The sequence below is a fragment of the Tenrec ecaudatus genome, chromosome 1 (assembly GCF_050624435.1).
Source record: "Tenrec ecaudatus isolate mTenEca1 chromosome 1, mTenEca1.hap1, whole genome shotgun sequence".
NCBI classification, from domain to species: Eukaryota; Metazoa; Chordata; class Mammalia; order Afrosoricida; family Tenrecidae; genus Tenrec; species Tenrec ecaudatus.
This window is the reverse complement of record NC_134530.1, coordinates 430,000-457,069: the sequence shown is the minus strand read 5'-3', so window position 1 is coordinate 457,069 and position 27,070 is coordinate 430,000. Positions and strand designations below refer to the sequence as shown.

General features: G+C 62.4%; 2 protein-coding genes across 2 annotated transcripts; both read left to right on the top strand.

The window, feature by feature from the left end:
- The first annotated feature begins 563 nt into the window (after window positions 1-563).
- CNN2 (calponin 2) lies at window positions 564-8,351 on the top strand. The gene is made up of 7 exons (XM_075543797.1): window positions 564-693; window positions 3,638-3,759; window positions 4,271-4,337; window positions 4,433-4,570; window positions 5,787-5,903; window positions 6,007-6,153; window positions 7,343-8,351. The coding sequence occupies exons 1-7, from the start codon at window positions 631-633 to the stop codon at window positions 7,616-7,618; spliced, it is 930 nt and encodes a 309-aa protein (XP_075399912.1). The 5' UTR covers window positions 564-630; the 3' UTR covers window positions 7,619-8,351.
- Window positions 8,352-8,688: 337 nt separating this feature from the next.
- ABCA7 (ATP binding cassette subfamily A member 7) lies at window positions 8,689-25,911 on the top strand. The gene is given in 48 exon segments (XM_075535122.1): window positions 8,689-8,713; window positions 8,919-9,032; window positions 10,068-10,229; window positions 10,321-10,371; window positions 10,620-10,761; window positions 10,865-10,974; window positions 11,090-11,181; window positions 11,452-11,532; window positions 11,682-11,892; window positions 11,978-12,117; window positions 12,271-12,387; window positions 12,545-12,706; window positions 13,008-13,237; window positions 13,678-13,854; window positions 14,015-14,237; window positions 14,333-14,554; window positions 14,628-14,826; window positions 15,182-15,292; window positions 15,514-15,685; window positions 15,930-16,061; window positions 16,154-16,293; window positions 16,624-16,761; window positions 16,916-17,097; window positions 17,173-17,236; window positions 17,479-17,681; window positions 17,946-17,994; window positions 18,161-18,262; window positions 18,334-18,488; window positions 18,801-18,925; window positions 18,996-19,094; window positions 19,258-19,545; window positions 19,858-19,890; window positions 20,020-20,197; window positions 20,283-20,452; window positions 20,699-20,876; window positions 21,080-21,195; window positions 21,473-21,617; window positions 21,698-21,836; window positions 22,140-22,272; window positions 22,356-22,476; window positions 22,564-22,626; window positions 24,047-24,153; window positions 24,277-24,418; window positions 24,609-24,743; window positions 24,895-24,998; window positions 25,155-25,247; window positions 25,400-25,640; window positions 25,741-25,911. Coding segments are annotated over 48 exon segments (6,687 nt in total).
- The last annotated feature ends 1,159 nt before the right edge of the window (window positions 25,912-27,070 follow it).

The window sequence follows — 27,070 nt, the reverse complement described above, 5'->3', positions numbered from 1 at the left end:
TACTCCTGTAAAGACCAGGGAGCACTTCTGACCCTGTCCTGTGGGGTCGCTGTGAGTCAGCATCCACCCCAGAGCAGTGAGTGTGGTCCTTTGGTTTTCAACCACTGGCAGGGGCTCTCCAGCCTTAGAACCGCCCTTCTGTGCCCCCAGAAACGCTATTCCCTCTTGGTCTGGCAAACTCCTATCCACCCGTCAAAACCCTAGCCCCAATGGCCCTGTAGTCCGAGAGGAGGTATCGGTGATTCTCGTGCCCCAGCTCCGCTATGTGAATTCCTGGGGAGGGACAGAGAGGTCCCAGCCCTCCACCGTCCCATTGGGCGGACGGGTAAACCGAGGCCCAGGAAGCAGGCGTGGGCCCGCAGTCCGTCGCGCGCGGTCTGCAGCCCTCGCCCCCGCGGCCAGGAGACTGACGGGCGCTGCGCCCCGCGGAGGTCGCGGCGCCCAGGGGCCCGGAAGCCGCAGGAATGGGCGCTGCGCGGCCTTATAAGGGCATTTGGACCGCGGGCCAATCCGCGGCGGGGGCGGGGGCGGGGGCGGGGCGCGGGGTCCCCGGCGCCGCCCGCCCGCCCGCCCGCCGGACCGTCCCGCCGTCCGCGCCCGCTCCCCGCAGCCTGCGCCCGGCCCTCCAGCATGAGCTCCTCGCAGTTCAACAAGGGGCCCTCCTACGGGCTGTCGGCCGAGGTCAAGAACAGGGTGAGTGGGGCGCGGGGGGGGGCAGTAGGTCCGAGAGGCGCGGGGAGCCGCCCCCTGTGCGCCCCGGGTGGTCAGGGGGTCCCCGGGAGGCTGCTCCAAGCCGCGGGGTGCCTGTGGTCTGGGATTTGGGGAGAGGACTCGCGCCTGAGCGGACTTGGTCAAGGACCCTCTCCCGCTGAAGCCCCCTGCCCGCTCCACACCCTGCCCTGGGTCCTTGGAAGGCAGCCCGCCTGAGGGTCTGGGGGCACCCCCAACAGGCCCCCTCAGCTACCTCGGGGCACACTTCTGCTTTTGAGGATGGGAGGGGCGGGGCCGGGTCTTTTGCGAAGGGTGTGTCCCCCCACCCACCACCCCAACCGGAATTTCCCGGTTTCACACCTGGGAGGCGGGGCGGTGGGAAGATGCCCACTGGAAAAGTTTGGGCCTGGGCAGCCTCTCCTTCATTCTCTTTGTGCCCAAAGAGGGGGTGTCTATAAATGTGCCCCTAAACATGGTGATTTTCCACCTGGACACACACGAAGGGGTAGGAGGTGGGACAGCGGCAGAAGCCATCATGGGCTGGCCCAGAGAGGGGCAGATAAGTAACTCCAGGTCCTGGGGCCCGCCCAGGACAGACTCTCTCAATCCCTCTACCCTTGCACAGCTTCCACCAGGCACCTGGGAATGTAGGCTGGCAGACAGAGCCTGCCTGGGCACGTGGAGTGTGCCAACCTGCCAGCCTGTGCCTGGCACCTGCACTGCCCCCACCCACCCTCCCCTACTAGGGCATGGGGCTGCAGCAGGCCAAGGAAAGGTCTGTGGGCTTCCCTAAGGTCCCTCCCCCACCCCAGAGTAACAGGGGGCTCATGCCCAAGTCTGTGCTTCTGTGTGTGTGTGTGCGTTGATAGGGCAGGGGAGATAGGGTGCACACCCCCACCCAGAATCGTCTTAGGGCCTCCATAAGCAGACAAAAAGGCTATTCTGGGGCCCAGAACCACACAGTGCCGGCATTGGCATCCATACCTGCCAGGGTCCAGCACCTAATGGGCACTGGTTCTCAGGCACTACTGTCCTGCACTGCCAGTCCCTATGTCCCCTGGGGAAGAGCAGGAAGTAGATGACGACATGACAGTTCCAGGGGCAGGGCAGCTTCCGAAAGCCACCGAGGCAAGTGGTAACCTGTTTGCCTGGGCTGAGGTCAGCCTCCTGGTCTGGAGAAGGGCCTTCCAACAGTGGGAAACCAGCTTCCTACGACTTTGAGCCATGCTCTGTCCACAGGGCCAGCTTCTCTGCCCACCCCAGGCCACAGTTTATCCCCTGCTGGGCAACATGGACAGGCCAGTATCCAGCATGCCTCCTGAGGTCGGCTGAGACATCCATGCTCTGTGTGTGTGTGTGTGAGAGAGAGAGTGTGTGTGTGTGTGTGTGTGTGTGTGTGAGTGTGTGTGTGTGTGTGTGTGTGTAGGGTGGACTAAACAGCCGGGCACAGCTGGTCCTGATTTAGCTGGGACCGCGGCTGCATTCCTGCCTGTTTGCGGTAAGCAGGAATGTGCTGAGGGCAGTCGCCCCGGCCAGGCAAAGGGAGGAAGTTGGCTGCAGTGGGTGGGACCAGGCCACGTGCCTCCACCAGGACCCCTGGCCCCTTGGCCTCCATGAGCCAGTGGGGACAGGGCCCAGCTGGACAAGCGGACAAAGCAAGCTACAGGCCCCCCAGGGCGTGGGAACCTGCAGGCTCAGGCCTAAGGGGATGGGCCAGAGGATCAGGTTTTGGGCTGGCCTCCACCCCTAGCCCTCCTGCCCTGGTTTCCCAGAGCTCCAGCCCCAGCTCTGGCCTGGATTCCAGGAGGACCTGCAGGAAGCAGAAGCAGACCTGCTTTGGGGGGGGGGTCTTATGCTAATGATTCCAAATGTAGGGAAACTGAGGTGGGGACGTGCCCCATCCCCATCCAGAGACTGGAGAGGAGCTGAGAGTGGGAATTGGCAGAGAGCCCTTACCCCGAGGGATCTGTGAGGAGCAGAGGACCCACCACCTTGTACCGCCCGCCCGGAGGACACCTACTTTTCCCCTTTCTGCCCCCCACATACCCACCTGTGTCTCCCAGACCCCGGGGCTTCCCCTCTGCCTTCATCGCCCTGGAAGGCCCTATCACAGGGAAAGGGGTGCCCAGGGAAAGTGGATCAGGCTCTGTGATGACAGAGCTTACAGAGGGACACTCGGGTAAGAAGGGGTGTCCATAATGAGCTCCCGCCCACATCGAGTCCATCTGGACTCGCAGTGACCCCACAGACCAGAGGACCATCACCCCTGTGGGTATCCGAGGCTGTGACTCTCATGGGACCCTGTGGCCGCCAGCACCCCTTTCAGGAACATGACACTCCTGGCCACCGAGTCGGTTCTGACTTGCCCACAGAATTGGCGGCAGGCATTCACAGCCGCCTGGAGAGGGAAGAAGCCCGTGTCTACCGCGGGTGGGTGATGGTCACAGTGTGTCTCACACACATGGGAGAGCAGCCTGCACTGCAGAGAGGACTGCCCTCGGGCTCGGAACCAGGGAAGCCAGCCTTGCCCGGCCCCAGGCAGGTGCTGGGCCAGGGTTGTCTTTGGGGCGATGAAAGTGTCCTGGCCTGAGAGGGACGGGGTGCAACATAGCGACATGCTGTGTCGGACCCTATCAGGGCTCAGTGCCCACAGGATCCCAAACCACAAGCAGGGGTCGGTATGCCCAGTGCAGGGGAGGCACGACCCTGCAAACTGGCACCCTTGGGAGAGGGTCTGAGCAACAGACAGAGAGCAGCATCTTGGTGCCCAGGAGCTGACTTCTCAGTCCCAGTGAGCAAGGGCTGGGGAGTCCCTGCTGGTAGGGACCTCCAGGACCCTCTGCCTGTTCTCTAGCCCTCGTCAGGAGCTCCAGGGGGCTCCTACTGGGTCTGACCTCTGCCCCCATGTCTGTGCCCCGTGTCTCAGCTCCTGTCCAAATACGACCCTCAGAAGGAGCTGGAACTACGCAGCTGGATCGAGGAGCTCACAGGCCTCTCGATAGGCCCCGACTTCCAGAAGGGCCTGAAGGACGGGGTCATCTTATGCACGTGAGTACCCGGTCCCTGACACATCTCCACCCCCGACCGTCCCATCAAGCCTCTCCGAAGTACGCTTGCTTTTCCCTCCGTGAGACTCACGCCGTTCTTGCTCAGCTTCATTTTTTCTTGCCCACCGCGTGGTCTGGCAGAGCTCACAAGAAGCATCCTTACCTGACCCCTTCCTTTCACGGGACAGTTTCCATCGTAGCAGGAGACCTTCCGCGTCACCTCACATTCAGCCGTTGTCCAAACATTACACTTTGGAAGCCCCTGCTGCCTTCGGTGTGCTTCTGCACATTTAGACTGCTGATGGAAACCCCCCGGTCACCTCCAGCTATCTGGGTTGCCACACATCCCACTTTTGCTTATGTGGTGGAGGAGAGAGGACGATACAGGAGGGGAGAGTGAGGCCTACCTGGGAAGGCATAGTTTGCCTGAGACCAGGATTTCTGGCTGTATTAATGGACGATCTCATTGTTCCCTACCCCGCTGTCTCTTCTCCCTCGCCCCGCTCCCCCAGACTCATGAATAAGCTGCAGCCAGGCTCGGTCTCTAAGATCAACCGCTCCATGCAGAACTGGCACCAGGTGAGGCCTAGTAGGTGGAGGGGGTGGGGTTGGAGCCCTACCTCCAGGTGAGAATCATGAGGTCCCCTAATGACCCTTCTCTTTCCGCCTCCCAGCTGGAAAACCTCTCCAACTTCATCAAGGCCATGGTCAGCTATGGCATGAATCCTGTGGACCTGTTTGAGGCAAACGACCTATTTGAGAGTGGGAACATGACCCAAGTGCAGGTGTCTCTTCTCGCCCTGGCAGGGAAGGTAAGGCCCACGGAGGGGCAGCAACCCACCCCAGGGCCATGCAGTAAGGCTGCTCTCGATTCACCATTGACGCTCATACATCATGTGTCTGAGCAGTGAAATGTGATGGGCACTTTGGACTCGGGGGTGGACTGGGTAGACACAGGCCACCCCTTCACCGGCTCACAGTCAGACAGAGGTAGCAGGCATCAAACAAAGCTTCTTGCTGTTGAAAGTAAATGCAGGACAAGACGGTCAAGTTCGACGACGCATTCAGGCACGCTTCAGGGACACTGACAAGATTCTGGGAATTGTGCCACCATTCCCCCCCTCCTTTCGCCAAGCCTCTTCGTCCCGTTAGCATGCATGCACTATGCTCCCGACCAGATCCCTCCCAGAGCTGGTCTTAGCCTGACCCCAGGTAGAGCCTCCCTCGAGGTGTACCGGGCTCAGGGCGAGCATCCTACACTCGCCAAACCAGCCCGAGTCTGGTCCCCAGAGGACTGCGCAGGTACTTTTAGGTCTAAGGTTGAAAGATAATGTCTAGGGAATAGTGGTGCGGTTTCACCGGCTCTGGGGTTCCCGAGTGAACCTGGCTCCCATGGAAATCTGGAAGTCCTGTGGCCCCAATTGTTAGGTGTAGAAGTAGGGAGACGTGCCTTAGAGAAGCGAGGAGGAGGACAGTGTGCTCAGAGCAGGATTGTTGAACAGCGACCGTCACGCTGAGCCCAAGTGGAAAAAGGAACAATGTGGGAGCAAGAGGGGAAAGCAAGTGTCAGCCTGGCAACCGGTTTGCCTGTTAGGGGAGTGGGGAAGAGGGCTGTGGAGGGGACCATGCTCCGAGCAGTGTTTGCAGATGCCCCTGCAGTTGCCACGTGGGACAGAGAAACCAGAGCAGAGTCTGGGCCCCAGATGACAAGACAGAGGTGGTGGTGGCTGCCCGAGGCAGGATGGCTGGGGGGTGGGGGGGGCGGGTGTCGTGGAGGGGAGATGGGATTCGGCAATAGAGAGACAGGGAAGTTGAGAGGGATTCAGGCTGTAAGGGCCCAGGGCTGGTCCTGCCTGCGGTGGGACAGGCTGGACACCACCTGGACATCAGCTCTCTGACCTGGAGAAAGCCCTCTAGAGGCGGGTGCTGGGTGGCGGTGCAGGGCCTGAGATCCTGGGGTTGCGTGCCGTGACGTGCATCAAGGGCCCCGTGATCCCCGGACATGCCCAGCTCCCATTGTCCACCCAGGCCAAGACCAAGGGGCTGCAGAGCGGCGTGGACATCGGCGTCAAGTACTCTGAGAAGCAGGAGCGGAACTTTGATGATGCCACCATGAAGGCGGGGCAGTGTGTCATCGGACTCCAGGTGGGTCTGCCCCTCCCATGCCCCAGGGCGGGGCTTCGGGCACAGCCAAGCCCTGGGCCCCCCAGGCCTGGCAGGGATGACCTAACTCCCCCGCTCCTCACAGATGGGTACCAACAAATGCGCCAGCCAGTCAGGTATGACAGCGTACGGCATGAGACGCCACCTGTATGACCCCAAGAACCACATCCTGCCGCCCATGGACCATTCCACCATCAGCCTGCAGATGGGGACCAACAAGTGCGCCAGCCAGGTGGGATATGCCCCGCCCATCATGCTGTGCCAGACCCGCCCGCCCATAGTCCCTGTCCCCTTACTGTGCCAGGCTCCTCCCCACACCCCTCCCCAGCCCACCAGACCACACTGGGCCACACTTATGCCCTGTGCCCCTATACCCCTCTGGGCCCCCATCCAACACGCCTTGCCAAACCCCTCAGTACCTTTCTCCACCATGCTCCCCCCACCCAGTATTGTCAGGCGGCCCAGGGACCCCAGCATCCTGTAGCTTTCCTCTGGAGTTGTCTGAGGTCCACTGTGCTATGTGCCCCCAGGGTTCTTGCTGCCCCTCTCTGTCCCCAGCCTCCCCCCTAATGAAATCGCAAAGCTCACCCAGCTCGGACACTTCTCAAGCCCCCAGTTCCCACTCTTTTTATGACCCTGCATGCGTCCACATTGTATCTCTGGACAGTCAGGTGCTGGGCAGCCCCGTGGGCACCTCTTGGCCCGGCAGGAAAGGGAGCTGAGCACAGATGCTGGCATGAGGGAGTGCATCCTGAGAATGCAGATGGAATCAGGAAAGAGGGGATCCAGGTGCGCTTGGGGTGCAGCGGGTTATGCGTTGGCCTGCCAGCCACGTGGTCAGCAGTTTGAACCCAGCAACCGCTCCATGAGAGAAAGATGAGGCTCTGTACTCCTGTGAACCCACACGACAGCTCTCTGTCCTGTAAGGTCTCAGTGAGTCAGCAGTGGTTCCCTTCCCTTTGGAGCAAGGCGGCACAGATGGTGAGCACTCCACTCCCACCTTTCCGTCTGCGGCTGAAGCCCAGCCTCAGGCTCAGTGGGCAAGGCCTTGTCACCTGAGTCCGTCTGTGCAAACCTGTCGCTGCCCTTTGCTTGGAGTTGGTTCTGACCGGCCCGCCCGCCATCCCAGAAGTGGCTTTAGGGATACGATACGATACGGGGTAGGGGTAAAACTCACCAAGTCTTCCAGTGTGTCTTCCCCACCCTCTGCTGGTGCTCAAACCCCCCTTCCCATTCCCAGCCACCAGGGCCCTTTCCTCAGGGACTGCAGCCCCCATCCTCAGGGTTGCAGGTGTCAGCGTCAACTCAGGGTTGACCAGCCAGGCTAGGCCAGGTGGTGGAGCTAGGAGATAGTATGGGGACTTGGGAGCCCCAGCTCCCTGCCCCACTGACGCCCTTTCTCCTCCCTCCTCCCTCTCCAGGTGGGCATGACAGCTCCAGGCACCCGGCGCCATATCTATGACACCAAGCTGGGAACCGACAAGTGTGACAACTCCTCCATGTCCCTGCAGATGGGTTATACGCAGGGGGCCACCCAGAGCGGCCAGGTCTTTGGTCTGGGCCGGCAGATCTATGACCCCAAGTACTGCCCACAAGGCCCTGTTGCCGATGGGGTCCCGGGCAAAGCAGGCGAATGCCCAGACCCGGGGGAAGCCTCCCACTTCCCCTCCTACTACCAGGAGGAGGCCGGCTATTGAGAAGGGCTGACGTCCATGTGGGTTTTGGGGGAGTTTGTGTGTTTTTGTCCTGTTTTCTGGGTGTTGGAGTGTTGCCACAGTCGAGGATCTGGGGGCAGTTGGGCTGGGGAGTGGGCATGTGTGTGGTTCCCCTCCCACCCGCGCCCCCTGCTCTGTGGCAAAAGAGTGGGCCACCAGGCAAAGGTCACAGGGGCTCTAGTGAGCCGCTGCTTCTGCCAGTCACAGGCTGCAGGTTTGACCCAAGAACCAGCTGCTTGTATGGGGGAAGGAGTGAGGAGAGGAACCCCCCTTTCCGGTTTCACCTCTTCCCCTCCCACTTCTCTGCCAACTGGCTTCCTGTGGTTTCTGTGACCACGGAAGCTTCAGGCAGGGTTTAAAGAAAGAAAAACATATTTTTCCCCCTTTCTCTTTCTCTCCCCAAGGGCTGGCAGAGGGAGAATGGGTGCTGGGTAATGGGATCCCTAGGGGAGGGCCAGGCCTTGGACCTGCAGTATTTTTGGCAGCCTCTAGAGCAGCTAAGATTCCCAGGAAGTCAGAAAGCTCCATTCCCTTGGCCCCACCCTCCCTTAGCCCTCCCATTTCAGTTCATCCCCCTTCCCCTAGCTGCACAGGGTCCCCCACAAGGAGATCCCCCTGGGACCAGCCCCCACCAGGAGCTCTGGAACCATGAAATAATGTGAAATTGCTGATTGTGGACCAAGTGACAATAAAAAACCTCTGTTTTTAAGACAAATCAGGTGGCTGGAGAGTTTGGGTGTGCTGGGGTTGGCTGGCAGGGGAAACGGGCCGGGTGGGGGGGGAGGGGGGCCGGAGCGGGTGTGTGTGTGTTTGGTCTGGGGTCCTCAGGGAGGACACTGGGACACAGGTGAGTGCATTCTGGAAGAGGAGGAAGCTGGGGCCTGAGGCCACTGGGTGAGAGGCCTATAAGCCCTCCCCCTCCAGGGTTAGAACCAGGAGGGAAGGGCAGCTCTGTCCCCACCACCCCATTACTGGGGATCTGCTGGGCCTGCCCACACCCATCCAGCCCCTTCCTGCTTCCCAGTACCCTCAGGGAACTTGGGGGGGGGGTCATGTTCCAGAGGGTGGGGTCTCAAGGTGACTCAGCACCCAATCTTAGTGATGGGGGGCAGGCCATTAGCTTCTGCAGGTGCCTGCCTCAGAGACCTTCGAATGAATATGAATGCAGAGGGACTGATTCCGGTGGGAAGAGCGAGTGGGGAGCTGCAATTTCACAGGTAGCTGTGCGCTGTGAGAAAGCAGCCCAGCTCTCAAGCTTGGTCCCTGTCTCTTGGGTCCCAAGGCTGGCTGGCAGCCATCCACTATGATGAAGCAGGCGAGCAGGGCTCCTTTAAGAAACCCGGCTCCGCGCAGCCCCCCAGTGGCCCCGCCTCTCCACTTAGCGCGCGCGACTCCGGTAGGGCTGGTAACTGAGTGGTAGGTGGGCTGGCCAATAGCCCTTGGGCGGGGCGGGGCCAGACGCAGCTAAGGGCGCCAGGTTGCGGAGGGCGCTCAGCTTCGGGGGCTCTGCGCCCGCTGGGGGCTCTTCTTAAAAGGGCCGCGGTCGCGGTCGCGGAAGGAAGGCGGCTAGAGCTAGGGGGCTGGTACGGTGAGAGGGACCCGGAGAGGGAGGAGCCCCGAGACTCGAGGGCGTGGAGGGTGGGGAGCAGGTTCCTGGGAATTAGAGCCTGTGGCCCAGAGCCCAGGCCCTCCCTCGCCCTTCCCCCTGCCCCCGGTTTGTGATGGGGGCCTGGAGAGCTGACCACCTGCCCTCTAGGGGAGGCAGGGCTATAGGCTCACAGGGGACGGCCTTTGCCCACGACCCCCTCCTGGCTGCCCGCAGCTTACAAAATGAGGCCGCTTTCCAGCTGCGAAGCCCCGTACGACGCGATGTGAAGAGGAGAACTGAGAAGTGGGGTCAGTCAGGGTCCTGGTCCCCGTCTCTATGGTCTGGGCCAGGCTCCCTTCGGCAACCCCGTGCCCTTCCGCAGCCTCCGTTTCCCCATCTGCACAAGGGAGGCTGGAGCGGGACCTCCGAGCTCCCGGTTCAGCGGCCTCCATAGCCGCCTTTCCCCTGAGCTGCTGAGCGCTGAACAAGAAGTACCTGGGGGCGGGAGTGGCCTCAGCTGTCACTTCTGGAAGATGGGTGACAGCCCAGCGCCTGCACCCGCGGGCTTAGCACAGCACCCCAGCGTTCCCGCCACAGGAGAGAAGGGGGAGGCGGAGAAGGGGAGGAGGGACCGAGAGGGCGGGGGAGACCTGGGAGTGGCCCCCACGGGGCGCTTGGGTGGAGCCCCCGGGAAGAAAGAGTTAAACCGAGACTCCGCCCCCCCGGGATTGGAGGGAGGGTCTTCCAGACCCCAGCCGGACAGTCTAGGAGTGACAGCGCTGTCAGCCAATCAAATGCGAGGATGGCGTCGGGCAGATCTCCCATTGGCCTATTCCATTGTAGGAGTTCTGTTAGCAGAGCCCCGCGAAGAACTCCCCGCAGTGGGCTGGAGGTGTGAGGCCCTCCTACCCCGTCCGCCTGCTCCCTGCCCAGCCCACCATGGCCTTCGGGACGCAGCTGATGCTGCTGCTTTGGAAGAATTTCACGTATCGCCGGAGACAGCCGGTACTGAGGCTGTGGGCAGGCAGGCGGGGCGCCCCAGTATCTACACCACCCGTCCTGTCCTCACACGCCCTCGACTCCACTGCCCTCTCAGATACACCTCCTCGTTGAGTTGCTGTGGCCCCTCTTCCTCTTCTTCATCCTCGTGGCCGTCCGCCGCTCCCACCCCCCGGTGGAACGTCATGAGTGTGAGACTCCCAGGGACAGTGTTGGGGCAGGGGGAGGCAAGGGACTCCCAGCTAGTGGCCCAGAGCTCACCCAAGGCACCCCAGACATGGTCTGGGAGTGAGCTCTTTGTCGCTGGAGGCCTGCCATCTGTGGGGAGCAGAGATCTCGCATTGGGGACTCAGAAACAGGGAGTGAGCAAGTGTCACATACCAGGCATCCCTGCAGGCCACTTCCCCAACAAGCCGCTGCCCTCCGCTGGCACTCTGCCCTGGCTCCAGGGCCTCATCTGCAGCATGAACAACACCTGCTCTGCGCAGCCCATGCCCGGGGAGGCGCCTGGGATCCTGAACAACTTCAACGATTCCCTGTGAGCAAGGCAGGAGAGAGAGGTGCCGGCCTGGGAGGGGGAGAGGGGTGGTGGTGCAGCTGTGCCCACCCAAGCCTGCGTTCGGCGGGCTCTCTGTCCCCAGGGTCTCCCGCCTCCTGGCTGAAGCCCGGGCTGTCCTGGGAGGGCCCAATGCCCACAGGGTGCTGGCCATCCTGAACAAACTGATTCCCACCCTTCGGGCTGCATGGACAGGTGAGAGGGCCCTGGGACCTCCACTTGCCTGGCTGTTAGATGGGTGGGAGGTGGAAGGAGGGTATCTGAGACCGAGGCTTGCTTCACACGGTGGTCTGGTGGGTTCTGCCCTCAGCTGGGCCCCAAAGAAGTGATCAGCCACCACAGGGACCCCTAACGACGCCAGCCAAGTTGGCCACCGAGCTGCTGGGGACCATATTCCCAGGGGTGAGACTGGCCTGGCCTGGGCAGCTGCTCCCATCCTGTGCCTCTGCTTCCAGCTTCCTTGTCCACCCTGCAGCGAGCACTGCTCCTCCTCCACCTGTCTGCCCCCGCCCCCCTTCCCCCATCGTGTCCAGGACCTTGGACTTCGTGCTGAGCCTCAGTCCACCCCCACACCCCCGCCCACACCCCGGACACACTGACCACTTAACTGAGCAGGGTGCATGGCCCTGAGCAAGCAGTCACCTTGATACTGTCACTTGTCTCTCTCTGAAGGGCCCCCTGGGGTCTTCACTGGGCCAAGCCCAGGAGGCCATGGATGGCTTTGGGGAGGCGGTCCAAGACCTGGCTCAGGAGGTAAGGAGCCTGCAGGGAGCACCCCGTGGACTCCCTGGAGGAGGTGTGATTCCCTTTGGGAGTTGGGTGGGGCGGCTGCCCTCACTACAATGTGGGACTGGACAGTCAGAGCAAGTATTGCTGGCCACTGTCTGGTGACCTCCCTGCAGCTCCTGGCACAACCCAGCCTGACCGAGCTGCAGGCACTGCTTCAGAGACCCCAAGAACCTGGGGGCCCCCTGATGCTGGTATCAGAAGCCCTGTGTGGTACACAAGGGCCCAGTGGCCCAGGGGTGCCATCCCTCAACTGGTACGAAGACAGCGACCTGAGAGACCTTGTGGGTCAGGAGCAGGAACCAGCCATGGTGGACAGTGGTCTGAGTGAGTGACCAGCCTGGGCTCCCCTTCTGGGCAGGGGGCCGCTGCGCTTGGGACCGAGCCTCACAACAAGATACCCCTGCTCCAGGCCCCGCCTGTACTGAGCTCATGGGGGTCCTGGACACCCACCCATTGTCCCGCCTACTGTGGAGACGCCTGAAGCCACTGGTTCTAGGGAAACTGCTGTTTACACCTGATACACCCTTCACAAGGCAGCTCATGGCTCAGGTGAGGGTGGCCCTGAGGCTGTGAGGGGCCCAGGTTGGGGTGTCCAGAGGATGGCCAGGGAATAGGGTTTCTAAGGAGGATTTTGCTGGACTTCAGGGAAAGCGGTCAGCAGGTGCAAAGACTCAGGCTGAGGTTGTGTCCCTCTCTGTGCAGGTGAATCGGACCTTTGAGGAGCTAGCTCTGCTGAGGGATATCCAAGAGGCATGGGGGGTGCTGGGACCCCAGATTGTCAGCTTCATGAATGACACTGCCAACATGGCCGTGCTGCAGGTAGGCCCGGGACAGAGGTTTCTCCCACGCCCAGCCCTGCTCCCAGGAAGATTTGGTCAAAGGGCAGGGGTCTTCTGGGCCAGGGGCAGTGGGGCCGGGACTAAGGTCCATAGTGGGTGTGAAGACCAGTGTCCACCCCCACTGTTCCCGCCCCCAGCGGCTCCTGCAGAACAGCGGGATGAGTCGGCTGGTACCCCAGAACCAGGAGCAGGCTGAGGCCCTGCAAGCCTTCCTGGACCCCAGCCAGGGCGGCTACAGCTGGCAGGAGGCCCACAACGATGTAGGGCATCTGGTGGGCATGCTGGGCCGTGTGATGGAGGTGAGGGGCTGCCCTGTCAGGATCCCGGTCAGCAGAGGGTGGAGGTGAACACGTCATGGGGACCTAGAGGGGGTGATGGGCCTATCCTGTAAGAGCCTGAGGCTTGGGGCAATGTTAAGGGATAGGGGTGGTCTGAGGGGGGAGGTTTTCAAGTCTGAGTGATTTGAAGTGCAGAGGTCCGTGAGGCTGAATGGTGAGGTGGGGAGGGGGCCCTCTGGGTCTGGGTGGTCTGAGGGGGAGAGCAGGGGGTAGGGAGCACAACTGGACAAATGAGGCCCACCCCTCGTTCCCCACCCCCCAGTGCGTTTCTCTGGACAAGCTGGAGTCAGTGCCCACGGAGGCCGCCCTGGTGGAGCGAGCCCTGCAGTTGTTGGCCGAGCGCCGCTTCTGGGCAGGTGTCGTCTTTCAGGGACACGAGGACCCCCTGGACCCCAGCCAGTACCCAGCCCCCGCTTCAGGGCCCGGTCACCTGCGCATCAAGATTCGCATGGACATCGATGATGTCATGACAACCAATAAAATCAGGGACAGGTGTGGGCTTGAGGGTGGTGGTCTGGTAGGTAGGGCCGGGGGGCTGGAAACATGGTGGGTGGAGCCGAGCTCAGACCAATTGGGGCCTGGGACTTAGGGTCTGCAGTACACTAGCCCTGAGTGAGAGGCTGTTGAGGGTGCACAGTGCGCTAACTGTAAAGTCTGCAGTTTGAAACCACCAGCCGTCCTGCGGAAGGAAGATGAGGTTCTCTACTTGCACGAAGAGAAACCCACAGGGGCAGTTCTGCCCTACCCTGTGGGGTCGCTATGCGAGGCCACTGCCAGGTTGGGGTTGGGAGCAGAGATTAGGTGAAAGGCGTTGGTGGGCGGAGCCAGCGTGTGACTGCGCCGTGGCATGGGCGGAGCTAAGGCTGTTTCTAGAGAGAGGCCCGTAACCCCTCCGTGCAGGCTCTTATCTGACATCCCATGCCCACCCCCAGGTTTTGGGACCCGGGCCCAGCCGCTGACCCAGTGACCGACCTGCGCTACGTGTGGGGCGGCTTCGTGTACCTGCAGGACCTGTTGGAGCACGCGGCCCTGCAGGCACTCAGCGGCGCTGCGCCCCGCGTGGCCTTCTACCTGCAGCAAATGCCCTATCCGTGCTTTGTGGACGACGCGTGAGCGCCCGTGTTGCCCCCCTGCCGGCAGACCCAGGGTCTGATGCCCGCTGCTGTCCCCCAGGGGTGGAGGTGGCCTCTCCGGCACTTCAATGCTTCCACACCGCGGTGCCTGCCCCGCTCCCCACCCCGCTGGTCACTTCTCACTCCCACCCCCCAGGTTCCTGCTCGTGCTGGGCCGGTCGCTGCCTCTCTTCCTGACGCTGGCCTGGATCTACTCAGTGGCGTTGACGGTGAAGGCCGTGGTGCGAGAGAAAGAGACTAGGCTGCGGGACACCATGCGGGCCATGGGGCTGAGCCGAGGCGTGCTCTGGCTTGGCTGGCTGCTCGGCTGCCTCGCGCCCTTCCTGCTCAGCGCTGCGCTGCTCGTGCTGGTGCTCAAGGTGGGTGCTTGTCTGCCGCCCGACCGTGGCTGGGCACACGAATGTGCGCGCGCGGCCAGGCCAGCCGGCCTCTGAGAGACCCCGTTCCTCCACAGCTCGGGGACATCCTCCCCTACAGCCACCCCGTCGTCCTCTTCCTGTTCCTGGCGACCTTTGCTGTGGCCACAGTGGCTCAGAGCTTCCTCCTGAGTACCTTCTTCTCCCACGCCAACCTGGCCGCTGCCTGTGGGGGCCTGGCCTACTTCACTCTCTACCTACCCTACGTGTTGTGCGTGGCCTGGCGGGACCAGCTGTCGGCAGGCGTCCGCGTGGCCGTGGTGAGGGCTGGCTGGCCAGGTGGGGGCGACCTGAAGCCCTCCACCCCCACTGACCCACCCAACCTGCCCACAGAGCCTTCTGTCACCCGTGGCCTTCGGCTTCGGTTGTGAGAACCTGGCGCTGCTGGAGGAGCAGGGCGAGGGCGCGCAGTGGTACAACCTGGCCTCCGGGCCAGCTGATGTCTTCAGCCTGGCCCAGGTCTCCAGCCTGCTTCTGCTCGACGCCATGCTCTACAGCCTGGCCACCTGGTATCTGGAGGCCGTGTGGCCAGGTGGGTGGCAGGGGATTGGCGCCTCCCAGAGCACACACATGGGATGCAGGGCGGAGCGCAGAGTCTGGGCCATTGGTGACTGAGTTAGCCCCCAGGGGGCCAGGCTTCGCGCTGGGTACATCTATGCAGGTGAGACGGTGTTTGGAGGCAGGGCATGGGATGAGGTGGGGCTTGGACCTTTTGATACCCAGAGACTAGGTGCCTAGGTAAGAGGGCGGGGCTTCCTGGTTACTCTGTTCTAGCTGTTCTCAAGGCGCCAATGGGCTTTTCTGACCACGTAGTGCCCTTCCCCAAGTGTATGGCCAGAAGTAGGCACCTCTGGGCTGAAAGATATGACTGTCCACCAACCCCACAGGCCAGTACGGGATCCCTGAACCCTGGAACTTCCCATTCCAAAAGAGCTACTGGTGTGGGTCCCCGCCAGACAGGGACACCGCCCCGACCTCCCCAGCCAAGGACCCGGATGGTGAGACCCAACAAGCCTTAGCTTCTCCTTCCCCATCTGGACACACTAGCCCTCCCCAAGAACCTCTCCTCTTACTCCTCTGGACACCCCAGGCCCTTGGGGCTCCCCAACTCCTAACCTCCCCAGCCCGTGCCGACCTGGCTGTACCATCCCCAAGTCTCTTGGGCACGCCCACCCCAGGGGCCCTGCTGCCCCCTAGCCTCCTTCCCTTCTGCCCTCAGTGCTGATGGAAGAGGTGCCACCCACCCTGCGGCCTGGAGTCTCCCTCTGTGGCTTGGAGAAGCGCTTCCCCGGCTGCCCGCAGCCTGCCCTGCGTGGTCTCAGCCTGGACTTCTACCAGGGACACATCACTGCCTTCCTGGGCCACAATGGGGCTGGCAAGACCACCACGCTGTGAGTGCCGGCTGCTCGGCCCTGGCCTCCCCACTACCCACTGCACGGTGGGCGCCCCTCCTCATAAACCCTGCCCTCCCTGCTCACTTGGGGCTGGGCAGGGGTAAACGAGGGCAGGTGCCCGCAGGTTCTTGTGACATCAGCTCCCCTCACCGGTAAAATGGGGCACTAACACCCAATTGGGCCAGGCCCACGTGGGGGCTTATCGGGGCCTAGGCTTCCCCTGATGTTCCTCTCCTACCAGGTCCATCCTGAGTGGGCTCTTCCCGCCCAGCGGCGGCTCCGCCTTCATCCTTGGCTACAATGTCCGGACCCAGATGGCAGTCATCCGGCCCCACCTAGGCATCTGCCCCCAGTACAACGTGCTCTTCGACCTGTGCGTGTGGGCGGAGGGGCATGCGCCTGTGGGGGAGGGCGTCTGCCCTGGCTGCCCACTGGCATCTGGTCCGTGTCCATGCCCGGCCACAGGCTCACGGTGGACGAGCACGTCTGGTTCTACGGGCGCCTGAAGGGTCTCAGTGCAGCCGCTGTGGGCCCAGAACAGGACCGGCTGCTGCGTGACGTGGGGCTCTTGCCCAAGCGCAGGACACAGACGCGCCACCTCTCCGGTACTTGGGGCTTTGGAGAGTGGGGCATGGCGGGGACCCCACTCCAAGGATGGAAGGGCGCCAGTGTGTGGTGGCCCAGCTGGAGGGCGGGTCTGAGGTGTCCACAGCTGGAGATGGAGTCCTGTTATACCTGCCTCTATCACGCCCAGAGCTGGAGACCTAAGACATCATTCCTCTCGGGCCTAAAGGGCTCCAACCCCACTGCCTGCTAGACCTCATCCTGTGCCCCTCCCCTCTGGGCTGATTCCTGCTGAACCCGCCCCGTCCATGCCCCTCTCCTTTGGTCGGGAGTCCCACTAAGCTCTGCCCCTGCCTGCCCCACCCACCCAGGAGGGATGCAGAGGAAGCTGTCTGTAGCCATAGCCTTCGTGGGGGGCTCCGACGTGGTTATCCTGGACGAGCCCACCGCCGGCGTGGACCCCGCTTCCCGCCGCAGCATTTGGGAATTATTGCTCCAATACCGTGAAGGTGAGGGCGCCCTGGACTCCCCCTGAGGGGGTCAGTGGGGTCTCTGGGGAGGGAGTGCCTTGCTGGAGTTTTGCAGGAGGAGAAGGGTGCTGTGTGGAGCAGGGACGCCCTGGTCCAGGGCACAACTGGTACTTGTGGTTGGTGCCCCGCCCAGGCCGCACGATCATCCTCTCCACCCACCACCTGGATGAGGCCGAGCTGCTGGGTGACCGGGTGGCCATGGTGGCCAGTGGCCGCTTGTGCTGCTGTGGCTCCCCACTCTTCCTCCGCCGCCAGCTGGGCTCTGGCTACTACCTGACGCTGGCCAAGACCCCAGCCCTGAGTGCTGGCAGGAAGGTGAGTGACTGAGTCGGCCCCCACCCTGTCCCTGCCCAGCCCGCAGACTTGTAGATGAAGTCCTTGTCCCCGCAGGGGCCCACTGATTTGGTGCACAGCGTGGACGCTGGCCAGGAGCAGGGCCAGAACAGAGTGGCCGGTGAGGACTGGGAAACCGGAAAGGTGGAGTGCTGGCATGGTGGTAACCCAGCCCACACCCCTGTCCCTGAGTTGAACCCAAATAATCTGTTCCCTTTAACCTAACCTAGCCTGCCTCTGACTTATAGGACTCCAATCCAGATCCCAGGCCCTCTTGGGCCCCCGAGCCTCTTCCCTAGGGAGGTGGAGATGGGAGGCCAAACCCCCCAATCTGCAGGGCCCTAATGTGCCCCTGCCTCTCAGATGCTGCCTATCTGCTGGCCCTGGTGCAGTGCCGGGTGCCCGGGGCCCAGCTGGTGGAGGAGTTGCCCCATGAGCTGGTGCTGTCCCTGCCCTACGAGGGTGCCCTGGACGGCAGCTTCGCTCAGCTCTTCCAGGAGTTGGATGGGCAGCTGGGGGAGCTCGGGCTCAGTGGCTACGGGATTTCGGACACCAGCCTGGAGGAGGTATGAGGGCTACACGGTCATTGCAGGAGGGAAGCTCGGAGGAGGTGTGGTGTGGTCAGAGTGGCTGCTTGGGCCATGTCGGAGGCCATGCGGGAGGTGAAGTAGAGTTTCGAGGAATGAATGGCAAAAACTGCCCAGGGAGGTGGTGGTTGGGGCAGGCTGGGGACCTCTGGGACCCAGTGTGTGTGAGGGGCTGACAGCCCCCAGCTCCCCCGATGTGAGTCCTTAGGCCCTGAGCCCCCTGCCTTCCCACCCATCCAATAGATCTTCCTGAAGGTGGTAGAAGACCAAGGCGTGGACGCTGACCCAGCAGGTGTGACTGCTGCTCCCGGGCCTGGCTCAGAACTGGACCTGAGCTGAGTTAGGCCAGCCCTGATATCTGACCCAAGACCCACAGGGCCCTACCCCGCACCCATGACCCCAGCCCTTGACCCTAGCCCCTGGCAGTAGACTCACCCTTGACTCCTGCTGCCCTGCAGACGGTACCCCTGGGCAGCACCCGGTGGGCCTGGTAGCCCCCCACAGGTCCTCGCGGGCCATGGTGCTGCCAGAAGAAACAGCCCTGGACAAACAGGAGCTGGGTGAGTCCCCACAGGGGCCCCGGGGCCTGGCCCAGACCCGGGTGTGAGCACCAACCGCCTGTCCCCCACAGCTGGACTGGCCCTGGAAACCCAGGCCCTGCAGAGTTCCAGCCTGGAGCCCACCGGCCCAGTCCAGGGCTGGCTGCTGACCTGCCAGCAGCTCCGGGCCCTACTCCTCAAGCGCTTCTTGTTGGCCCGCCGCAGCCGACGAGGCCTGTTTGCGCAGGTAAAGGGCCAGTGGCCAGTTCTCCCTGCTCGCCGGTTACCCGGTGCCCGATTCAGCTCCCTGTGTATGTTTCCCTCTGAACATGCCAACTAAGGGCACCGGGGAGCCACAGCTGGTTGAAGAGAGAGAGCAGGGGAGGCTGGGGGTATCTAGGAGCCATGGTGGCTGTAGAGACAGAGTGGGGTTTCAGTAGCTTATAGCTGATTGTAGCGTACAGGAAGGGTAGGGGTGTTGGCTGTAAAGGGGTAGAGTGGAAGAAGGGGTGCTGTGGTCAGCCTGGGGAGCAGGCAATGCTGATGGGCTGGTCCCCAGATCATCCTGCCCGCCCTCTTTGTGGGCCTGGCACTGGTGTTCAGCCTCATTGTGCCCCGCTTCCAAGACTACCCCCCGCTGCGGCTCAGTCCAGCCTTGTATGGAACCCAGGTGTCCTTCTTCAGGTGGGTGTGCAGGGCTGGGGCGGGGCTGGATCTGTGGCCACAGCTCTGACTTCTCCCCTAACCCCCACAGTGAGGACACCCCTGGAGACCCTGCACATGCCCGCCTGCTCGAATCCCTGCTGGAAGAGGCAGGGCTGGAGTGGCCCAACCCCCAGAACAGCTCCACCAGGTGAACCCCCACCTCCCCACACACACCTGAACCACCTGAACCAGGTCTGCCTGGCCCGGTTTCCCATTTGGGTTCTGGCTGGTGGGCATCAGAGAACACCTGCTGGGGAGCTGTTGTTCCAGAAGCTTGGGTGGCCACCACCCTGCCTACCTCTACGCTGCAGGACGCCCACCTGCACGCCAACCCCCACTTGCCTCTTCTCGGTACCTGCGGTGCCTGCGGACGTGGCTAGGGTCTTCACTGGCGGCAACTGGACTCCCGAGTCTCCCTCTCCTGATTGTCAGTGCAGCCAGCCCGGTGCCCGCCGGCTGCTACCCGACTGCCCGGCTGCAGCTGGGGGACTCCCCCCACCCCAGCTGGTGACAGGCTCGGGTGAGATAGTACAGAACCTGACTGGCCGCAACCTGTCGGACTTCCTGGTCAAGACCTACCCGCGCCTGGTGCGCCCAGGGTGAGCTGGGGGTGGACTGGTCATATCAGGGGCTAGCTGCTCAGTGGGCCCCACCTGGAGCTGCAGGTGGGGGCCCACCCAGGTTGCTCCTGATTCACACACCTCCCTTCAATTCTCTCTCTTCTCACATCTCTGTCCCTGCTGTCTCTCCCCATCTCCCTGTTTATGCCTCTGTGTCTCTCCCTCTCCTCATCTCTTCTTGTCCCTCCATCTCTGCCTCTGTTACCCCATCTCCATCTCTCTATGTCTGCCTCTGTTTCTATCATCTCTCCCTCTTCCCCATCTCTCTGCCTCTGTACATCTCTTCCATAGCCTGAAGAGCAAGAAATGGGTTAATGAAGTCAGGTGAGGATGGCCCTGATGAAGGAACTCCTGCCTGATTCCCATCCCAGCACCCCTTCCTGTTGTCTTGGTGTTTCTGTCCCCACCTTACCCTCCTGGGTCCTTAGATGACCCTTTGCTGCTGCCACGCAGGTATGGGGGCTTCTCACTGGGGGGCCGGGACCCAGACCTGCCCTCGGGGCAGGATGTGGGCCGCTCGCTGGAGGAATTGCGGGTGCTGCTGAACCCCCAACCTGGTGGGGCCTTGGACCGCATCCTGAACAACCTCACAGCTCGGGCATTGGGCCTCCATGTTCAGGACAGCCTCAAGGTGGGAGCTGGAGTGTGGGTGGAGCACCTCTGAGGCCCACCCTAAATCCCTGCCCTGACCCTGTGCCCTGCTGGCCCCGCCCCAGGTCTGGTTCAACAACAAAGGCTGGCATGCTATGGTGGCTTTTGTCAACCGAGCCAACAATGCAGTCCTACGTGCCAGCCTACCCTCAGGCCCCACTCAGCATGCCCACAGCATCACCACGATCAACCACCCCTTGAACCTCACCAAGGAGCAGCTGTCTGAGGCTGCCCTGTGAGTTATCTTTTCAAGGCTCACCCTACAGCCCCCAAAATCTTGTTCCATCATCTTCCATCCTCCAGCCTATCTCTCCTCGCTGTTGGCCCCACCACCCTCCTCCTTGAACAGCCTTGCCATCGCGCCCCCCGTCCCACTCCAAGGACTAGCCCACAGCTTTTTGTCCCACTAGGGACCCGCCCCCCCCTCTCCTTTGATCAGCTTATATGCACCCCTCAACTTCCCTTGCACCCTCACCTCCAGAATGGCTTCCTCAGTGGACGTCCTGGTCTCCATCTGCGTGGTGTTCGCCATGTCATTTGTCCCAGCCAGCTTCACCTTGGTCCTCATCGAGGAGCGTGTCACCCGAGCCAAACACCTGCAGCTCATGGGGGGCCTTCCTCCCACCTTTTACTGGCTTGGCAACTTTCTCTGGGACATGGTGCGGGGGCCGCGGGGGAGGGCAGGGGGTACAGCGCTATCCCTTTCAACCCCTCCTGCTCAGAATAGCCTGCGGGTGGGTCTTAGGGTTCTTGGAGACTTCATGCCTCCTTGTCCCCAAAGCAGGGAGGTCAGGGTGCGGCACCAAGCTGAAGGGGACAGTCGCCCATCTCCCCCCAACACACACCTGCCATCCCCCTGCAGTGTAACTACTTGGTGTCAGCGTGCATTGTGGTGCTCATCTTCCTGGCCTTCCAGCAGAAGGCCTATGTGGCCCCTGGCAACCTGCCTGCCCTCCTGCTGCTGCTGCTTCTATATGGGTGAGACGCTCAGCTCCTGGAGACCCACTCTCCCCACCCTTCTATTCCTGCCTTCCCTCAGGCTGGGAAGGGAGAAAAGACAGTTGCAGTGTCTCGAGAGAGGTGATGGAGGTCGAAGGTGGTTGAACACGGTTTATGAGCCGGTGATGGGCTGAAGTGACCTTAAAAGCTCAGCATGCCTCAATCCCAGTGGCTGGGAGAGGGAAACCCTGCAATCCTCTTGGGGCTGCTCAGCTGTGTCTGAGCAGTTGCCCTGTTGACTTCTGTTCCCCCACAGCTGGTCAATCACTCCTCTCATGTACCCAGCCTCCTTCTTCTTCTCCGTGCCCAGCACGGCCTATGTGGTGCTCACCTGCATCAACCTCTTCATTGGCATCAATGGCAGCATGGCCACCTTTGTGCTGGAGCTCTTCGCTGACCAGGTGGGGTGCCCGGATGCTGGGTCCCCGGCAGGACCTGTTCCCTGGCCCTGACCTACTTTCCCACTCCTATTTCCGAGCAGAAGCTGCAGGCGGTGAGCCGGGTCCTGAAGCGAGTCTTCCTCATCTTCCCGCACTTCTGCCTGGGTCGAGGGCTCATCGACATGGTGTGCAACCAGGCCATGGCAGACGCCTTTGAGCGCCTGGGTGAGAGCATCCCACCAGCTGAGCCAAGCCTTAGGCAGTGTCACCGAAGTAATTTGTAATGCAGTAGCCCCAGGAGTCTTATGTAGACCCCAGTTTGGATCTGACAGGGCAGCTACAAAAACTAATCTACGTTGGATCGCGTGACAAGAGGTCTAAGACCCTAAGGGAGGTCCTGATGCCATTAGTTTTGATGGCAGGCAGAACTCCATTGGGTGACCCCTCCAATCCCTAGCCCTCTCCTTTAAAAACCTAGCATGGCCTGGGTTTGGGACAGGACTGGAAGCCTCCCCAGGGCCCAGTTCCTCCTTCCTGACCCCACAGGAGACAGGCAGTTCCAGTCGCCCCTGCGCTGGGAGGTGGTCGGCAAGAACCTCCTGGCCATGGCAATGCAGGGGCCCCTCTTCCTCACCGTCACGATCCTGCTGCAGAATCGCCACCTTCTCCTTCCACAGTCAGTGGGGCCTGGCAGGGGGGAGGGGCAAGGCAGGGAGGAGGTGGTGGCAGCTGTGGGCCATTTTTTCCCTCGGTCCTTAGACCCAAACTGCGACCTCTGCCGCCTCTGGGGGAAGAAGACGAGGACGTGGCACGGGAGCGGGAGCGGGTGGAGCTCGGGGCTACGCAGGGGGACGTGCTGGTACTGAGGGACCTGACCAAGGTGGGTGCACCCAGAGGAGGGCTGTGGTGCTCTTTGGCAGCCCGCCTACACATCCCCAGGAATGTGCTCCCCTTATCCCCACCCCAGGTGTACCGTGGCCAGAAGATGCTGGCTGTCAACCGCCTGTGCCTGGGCATCCCTCCAGGGGAGGTAAGCCCAGTGAGCGGCTGCCCTACTGAATGCCTGTTAATCTTCACAAGCACCTACTGTGCACACATAGTTCTCTATCAACACCCCGGTGTGTGCTGACAGAGGCCCTGGATGCCAGTTGTGCCCTGATGTGGCTTTAGCCCTACTGTGTGCAGCAGGTGTGAGGAACCTTGCTCCCGGGTAGCAGCACATATTGGGCTCCTGAGGCGTGCACACTCCTGGGCTAGTAAGCCTTCTGAAGCACCTCCCATGTGCCAGCAGCTGCGCCTGCCCATGTGCCAGCAAACCTTTCTAAGCACACCTGAGCATGTGGACACCAACCTGTGTGGGGTGCCAGCTGGCACCGAGTGAGCCCCAGCTGCCCACAGCTGTCCCATGTGACTGCTTACAGCCCCTGACATGAACTACATTCAAATATCCAAACCCTGCCCCCTGTGTACGAATTTGCGTTTACTGACCACCTTCCAGTGTCCAGCCTCACTCTGTAAGCCTGTGACCAGTGCTCTTTGCTACATGTTTCTTTTTCTTTTTAAACATTTTATTAGGGGCTCATACAACTCTTATCACAATCCATACATATACATACATCAATTGTGTAAAGCACATCCGTACATTCTTTGCCCTAATCACTCTCAAAGCATTTGCTCTCCACTTAAGCCCTTTGCATCAGGTCCTTTTTTTTCCCCTCCCTCCCCGCTCCCCCCTCCCTCATGAGCCCTTGATAATCCACAGATTGTTATTTTGTCATATCTTGCCCTATCCGGAGTCTCCCTTCCCCCCCCCCCCTTCTCTGCCCTCCATCCCTCAGGGAGGAGGTCACATGTGGATCCTTGTAATCAGTTCCCCCTTTCCAAACCCACTTGCCCTCCACTCTCCCAGCATCGCCCCTCACACCCCTGGTCCTGAAGGTATCATCCACCCTGGATTCCCTGTGCCTCCAGCCCCCATATGCACCAGTGTACAACCTCTGCTCTATCCAGACTTGCAAGGTAGAATTCGGATCATGGTAGTTGGGTGGGTGGGTGGGGAAGCATTTAGGATCTGGGGGAAAGCTGTGTTCTTCATCGGTACTACATCGCACCCTGACTGACCCATCTCTTCTCCTAAACCCCTCAATGAGGGGATCGCTACATGTTTCTTGTATACCTGCAAAGCTGCCTGCATTGGGCTGCCTGTCCCCTGCCCTGGAGTCCTTTCAGGGACCCCCCTACCCAGCATCACAGGTGCACATGTGCCCAGGAAACACTGCCTCCCGGCCCAGTGTCTGTCAGGTAGACCAAACACATCCGACACGTGGCCACCATTGCTTGCCATCAAGTGACAGTGTTATGCCGCCCCAGGGGCCCCTGTTCAAGCAGGAAGGCAGACCCACACCGGGCAGTCAAGAGACGGTGGCTAGGCCGTGGGTCTGTCTCCACAGTGCTTTGGGCTGCTCGGGGTAAACGGAGCAGGGAAAACCACCACCTTTCGAATGGTGACTGCAGACCTGCTGCCCAGTGGTGGCGACGCCATCCTAGCGGGCCACAGGTAAGCGGGCTCAGCAGGAGGTCTTGAGACACCTACCTGCTCCAACCAGGCCCCCAAACCCATGTGCCCCCACTCAGCCGGTGTGGGCTCTAGCCGGTCCCTGAGCTCCCCTGTACCCTCCAGTGTGGTTCAGGATCCGTCCGCGGCACACCGCTGCATGGGCTACTGTCCACAGTCTGACGCTATCTTCGAGCTGCTGACTGGCCGCGAGCACCTGGAGCTGTTTGCGCGCCTGCGCGGCGTGCCCGAAGTGGAGGTTGCCCAGGTGAGATTGGCCCGGGTGGGGTGGGGGTGGGGTGGCAGCCCAGACCTGTCACCCGACCCCAAATCCAGCTCTCTACCAGCCCCTTCCCAGTCTGTCTCCACCGAGCCCACCCGGGAACCTGCCCTTCCCTCCCAGACCCCGCCTACTCACCCTTGACCGCGCCCTGTGTGCTCTCTGGCCCCACCCACAGAGCGCAAGTGCAGGCCTGGCACGCCTGGGTCTGGGGCGCTATGCGGATCGGCCTGCAGGCACCTATAGTGGCGGGAACAAGAGGAAGCTGGCAACAGCAGTGGCCTTGGTCGGGGACCCAGCTGTGGTCTTCCTGGTGGGTGGGGCCAGTGGCTGGCCTGGCCCTGGGAGGATTGGGGGGGGGGGTCCTGGTGGTGGTCCTGGGTAGGCTAGAGGCAGGTCTTGGCCCTGGCCTCCACCCCACCCCCATCTTGGGTGGGGCCGGACTTACAGTGCACCCCTCTCAGGACGAGCCCACCACGGGCATGGACCCCCGGGCCCGGCGTTTCCTGTGGGACAGCCTGCTGGCCGTGGTGCGGGCAGGCCGCTCCGTGGTGCTCACCTCGCACAGGTGCAGGTCCCACGCTGGGGCGGTGCGGTCCCGGAGGAAGGGCTCAGGCTGGACCACTGCAGGCCGTACACACAGGGAGACATGGGAGGGGAGGGGCGCGAGGAGGGGCAGCCCTGACCCAGGGTCCCGCCGGTTCCGGTCCGCCTTGTCCTGCAGCATGGAGGAGTGCGAGGCGCTCTGCACGCGCCTGGCCATCATGACCAACGGCAGGTTCCGCTGCCTGGGCAGCGCGCAGCACCTCAAGAGCAGGTGAGTGGGAGGGGCCCAGAGAGAATGCAGGAGCTGGGGTCAGCCGTGGGGGGGGGTGGGGATTAGCGACTGGCTGGGGTGCAGCGGCCTAACAGGTGGAGGGTGAGGCCAGGTGTAACGGGCGGGCGGACTCAAGGCTACCTCCCTGGCAGGTTCGGGGCCGGTCACACGCTGGTCCTGCGGGTGCCCGCAGCGCAGCCCGAGCCCGCCGCTGAGTTCGTGGCGGCGGCTTTCCCGGGGGCCCAGCTGCGGGAGGCGCATGGCGGGCTCCTGCGCTTCCAGCTGCCGCCAGATGGGCCCTGCGCCCTGGCGCGCGTCTTCAGCGAGCTGGCGGCCCACAGCGCCCAGCACGGCATAGAGGACTTCTCCGTGAGCCAGACCACGCTGGAGGAGGTGCCTGCGGGGCCTGGGGGTGTGGGGTGGTGGGCGCAGGGGCTGCAGGCCAGCAGGCTTACGGTCCCCCACTCCCCCTCCTGCCGTTGCCCACCGCTAGGTATTCCTGTACTTCTCCCAAGACCAAGGGACAGAGGAGGGCCAAGCGGACGCGAAGTGGGCATGCGTGGTCCAGGGCCAGGTGCCGGGGCCGGGCGGGCCGCGCGCGCCCGCCCCCGAAGGCATCAGCGGCTTCCTGCGCGACCCCCAGGTGGTGGAGACTGTGCTCTGAGCCCTGCCCGCTGGGTGGACTAGCTGGGGACCCCCCCCCCGTGCTGGGCGCTAGGCTGGGGGCCGTGGGCAATAAAGAAGCGAAGGTCTTACCGTGTGCGTGTCTGGTCACCGTCTGTACTGCGTGTGTGCGGTGTGTGGATGCCAAGGTGTCGGCCAGGTTGCTGGTCTGACGTCGTCGTGGGTCCCGCGGCCGCGCAGGCAACCGCCACGTCTGTGGCACTTCACCAAACCAGTGTATCTGCGCGCATGCGCCCACGTGAGCCTGAGGCTGGCCCTGCAGCACGTGGATCGCGAGCCCGTGAGTGGATGGCGCCCGAGCTTGGTCATTGGTGCCCCCCCTGCCCGCCCCGTACCTGGTGGCGCCCCTCCACCCCAGCCCTCCGCTTGGAGTGGCCAGTAGAAGCACTTCAATTGAGGGCCCTCTGGCTTAGCAGTGGGGGTCAGGCTTTGGCAGGACTGCTGGCTGCTTGCTCAGTGCTCCAAGGTCAGTTATGAAGGTTCGCGGGGAGGAGGGAGCTGAGAGAAGGGGGTACCAATTTGGTGACAAGCCCGGTGAGGATGGAGCCATTGTCACACAAGGCAGAGCGGCTAGGCAGCACTGACACTTGCGGGCACTCCAGACCTGGAGGGCTGGGCAGCCCCCGCCCTGAGCCGTCCAGGACGGTCAGCTGCTTGCCTAGATATCTGGGGGGCCATCTGCCAGCGTGGGCTCAGAAACGGATTACCTTGGGACAGTGCTAAAGCCCTCTGCAGGGCCACAGCCATCTTGGGGTTGCTGCAGGGGTCACCCCACGCGGGTGGTCTGGGTGTGTCCTGTGGTCTGTCGTGCCTAGGTCACTGGGTGGAACTCAGGGGTGCAGGAGAAAGAGGCCCCCCATTGTGACAGTCTCGGAAGCCCCCCGGGGGCAGTCGTTCCCTGTTCTAGAGGGTCGCTGTGAAGCTCAGCGGCAGGGAATCTGGTTTAGTTTTTGGGTGGGTGGGCTCTCAGGTTCGGGGAGGGGCCGAGGCTGGGGTCTGAGGCTGTGACGCTGACCACGGCCTCCTCCTGCGCTCCTGCTCGGTGTCCGTGGGGCTCTAGTCCCTGAGTCTTAGGGGAAGTCAGGGGAAGGAGGAAGTGGGGGCTGCGGTGGGGCGGGGCCGGGGCCAGGGAGGGCCCG

Bases quoted from the DNA above. Each gene is read 5' to 3' on its own strand.
- CNN2 (XM_075543797.1), top strand. From the start codon at position 631: ATGAGCTCCTCGCAGTTCAACAAGGGGCCCTCCTACGGGCTGTCGGCC. The intron at 694-3,637 runs GTGAGTGGGGCG...CCCGTGTCTCAG, and splicing joins CGGCCGAGGTCAAGAACAGG to CTCCTGTCCAAATACGACCC. The intron at 3,760-4,270 runs GTGAGTACCCGG...CCGCTCCCCCAG, and splicing joins GACGGGGTCATCTTATGCAC to ACTCATGAATAAGCTGCAGC.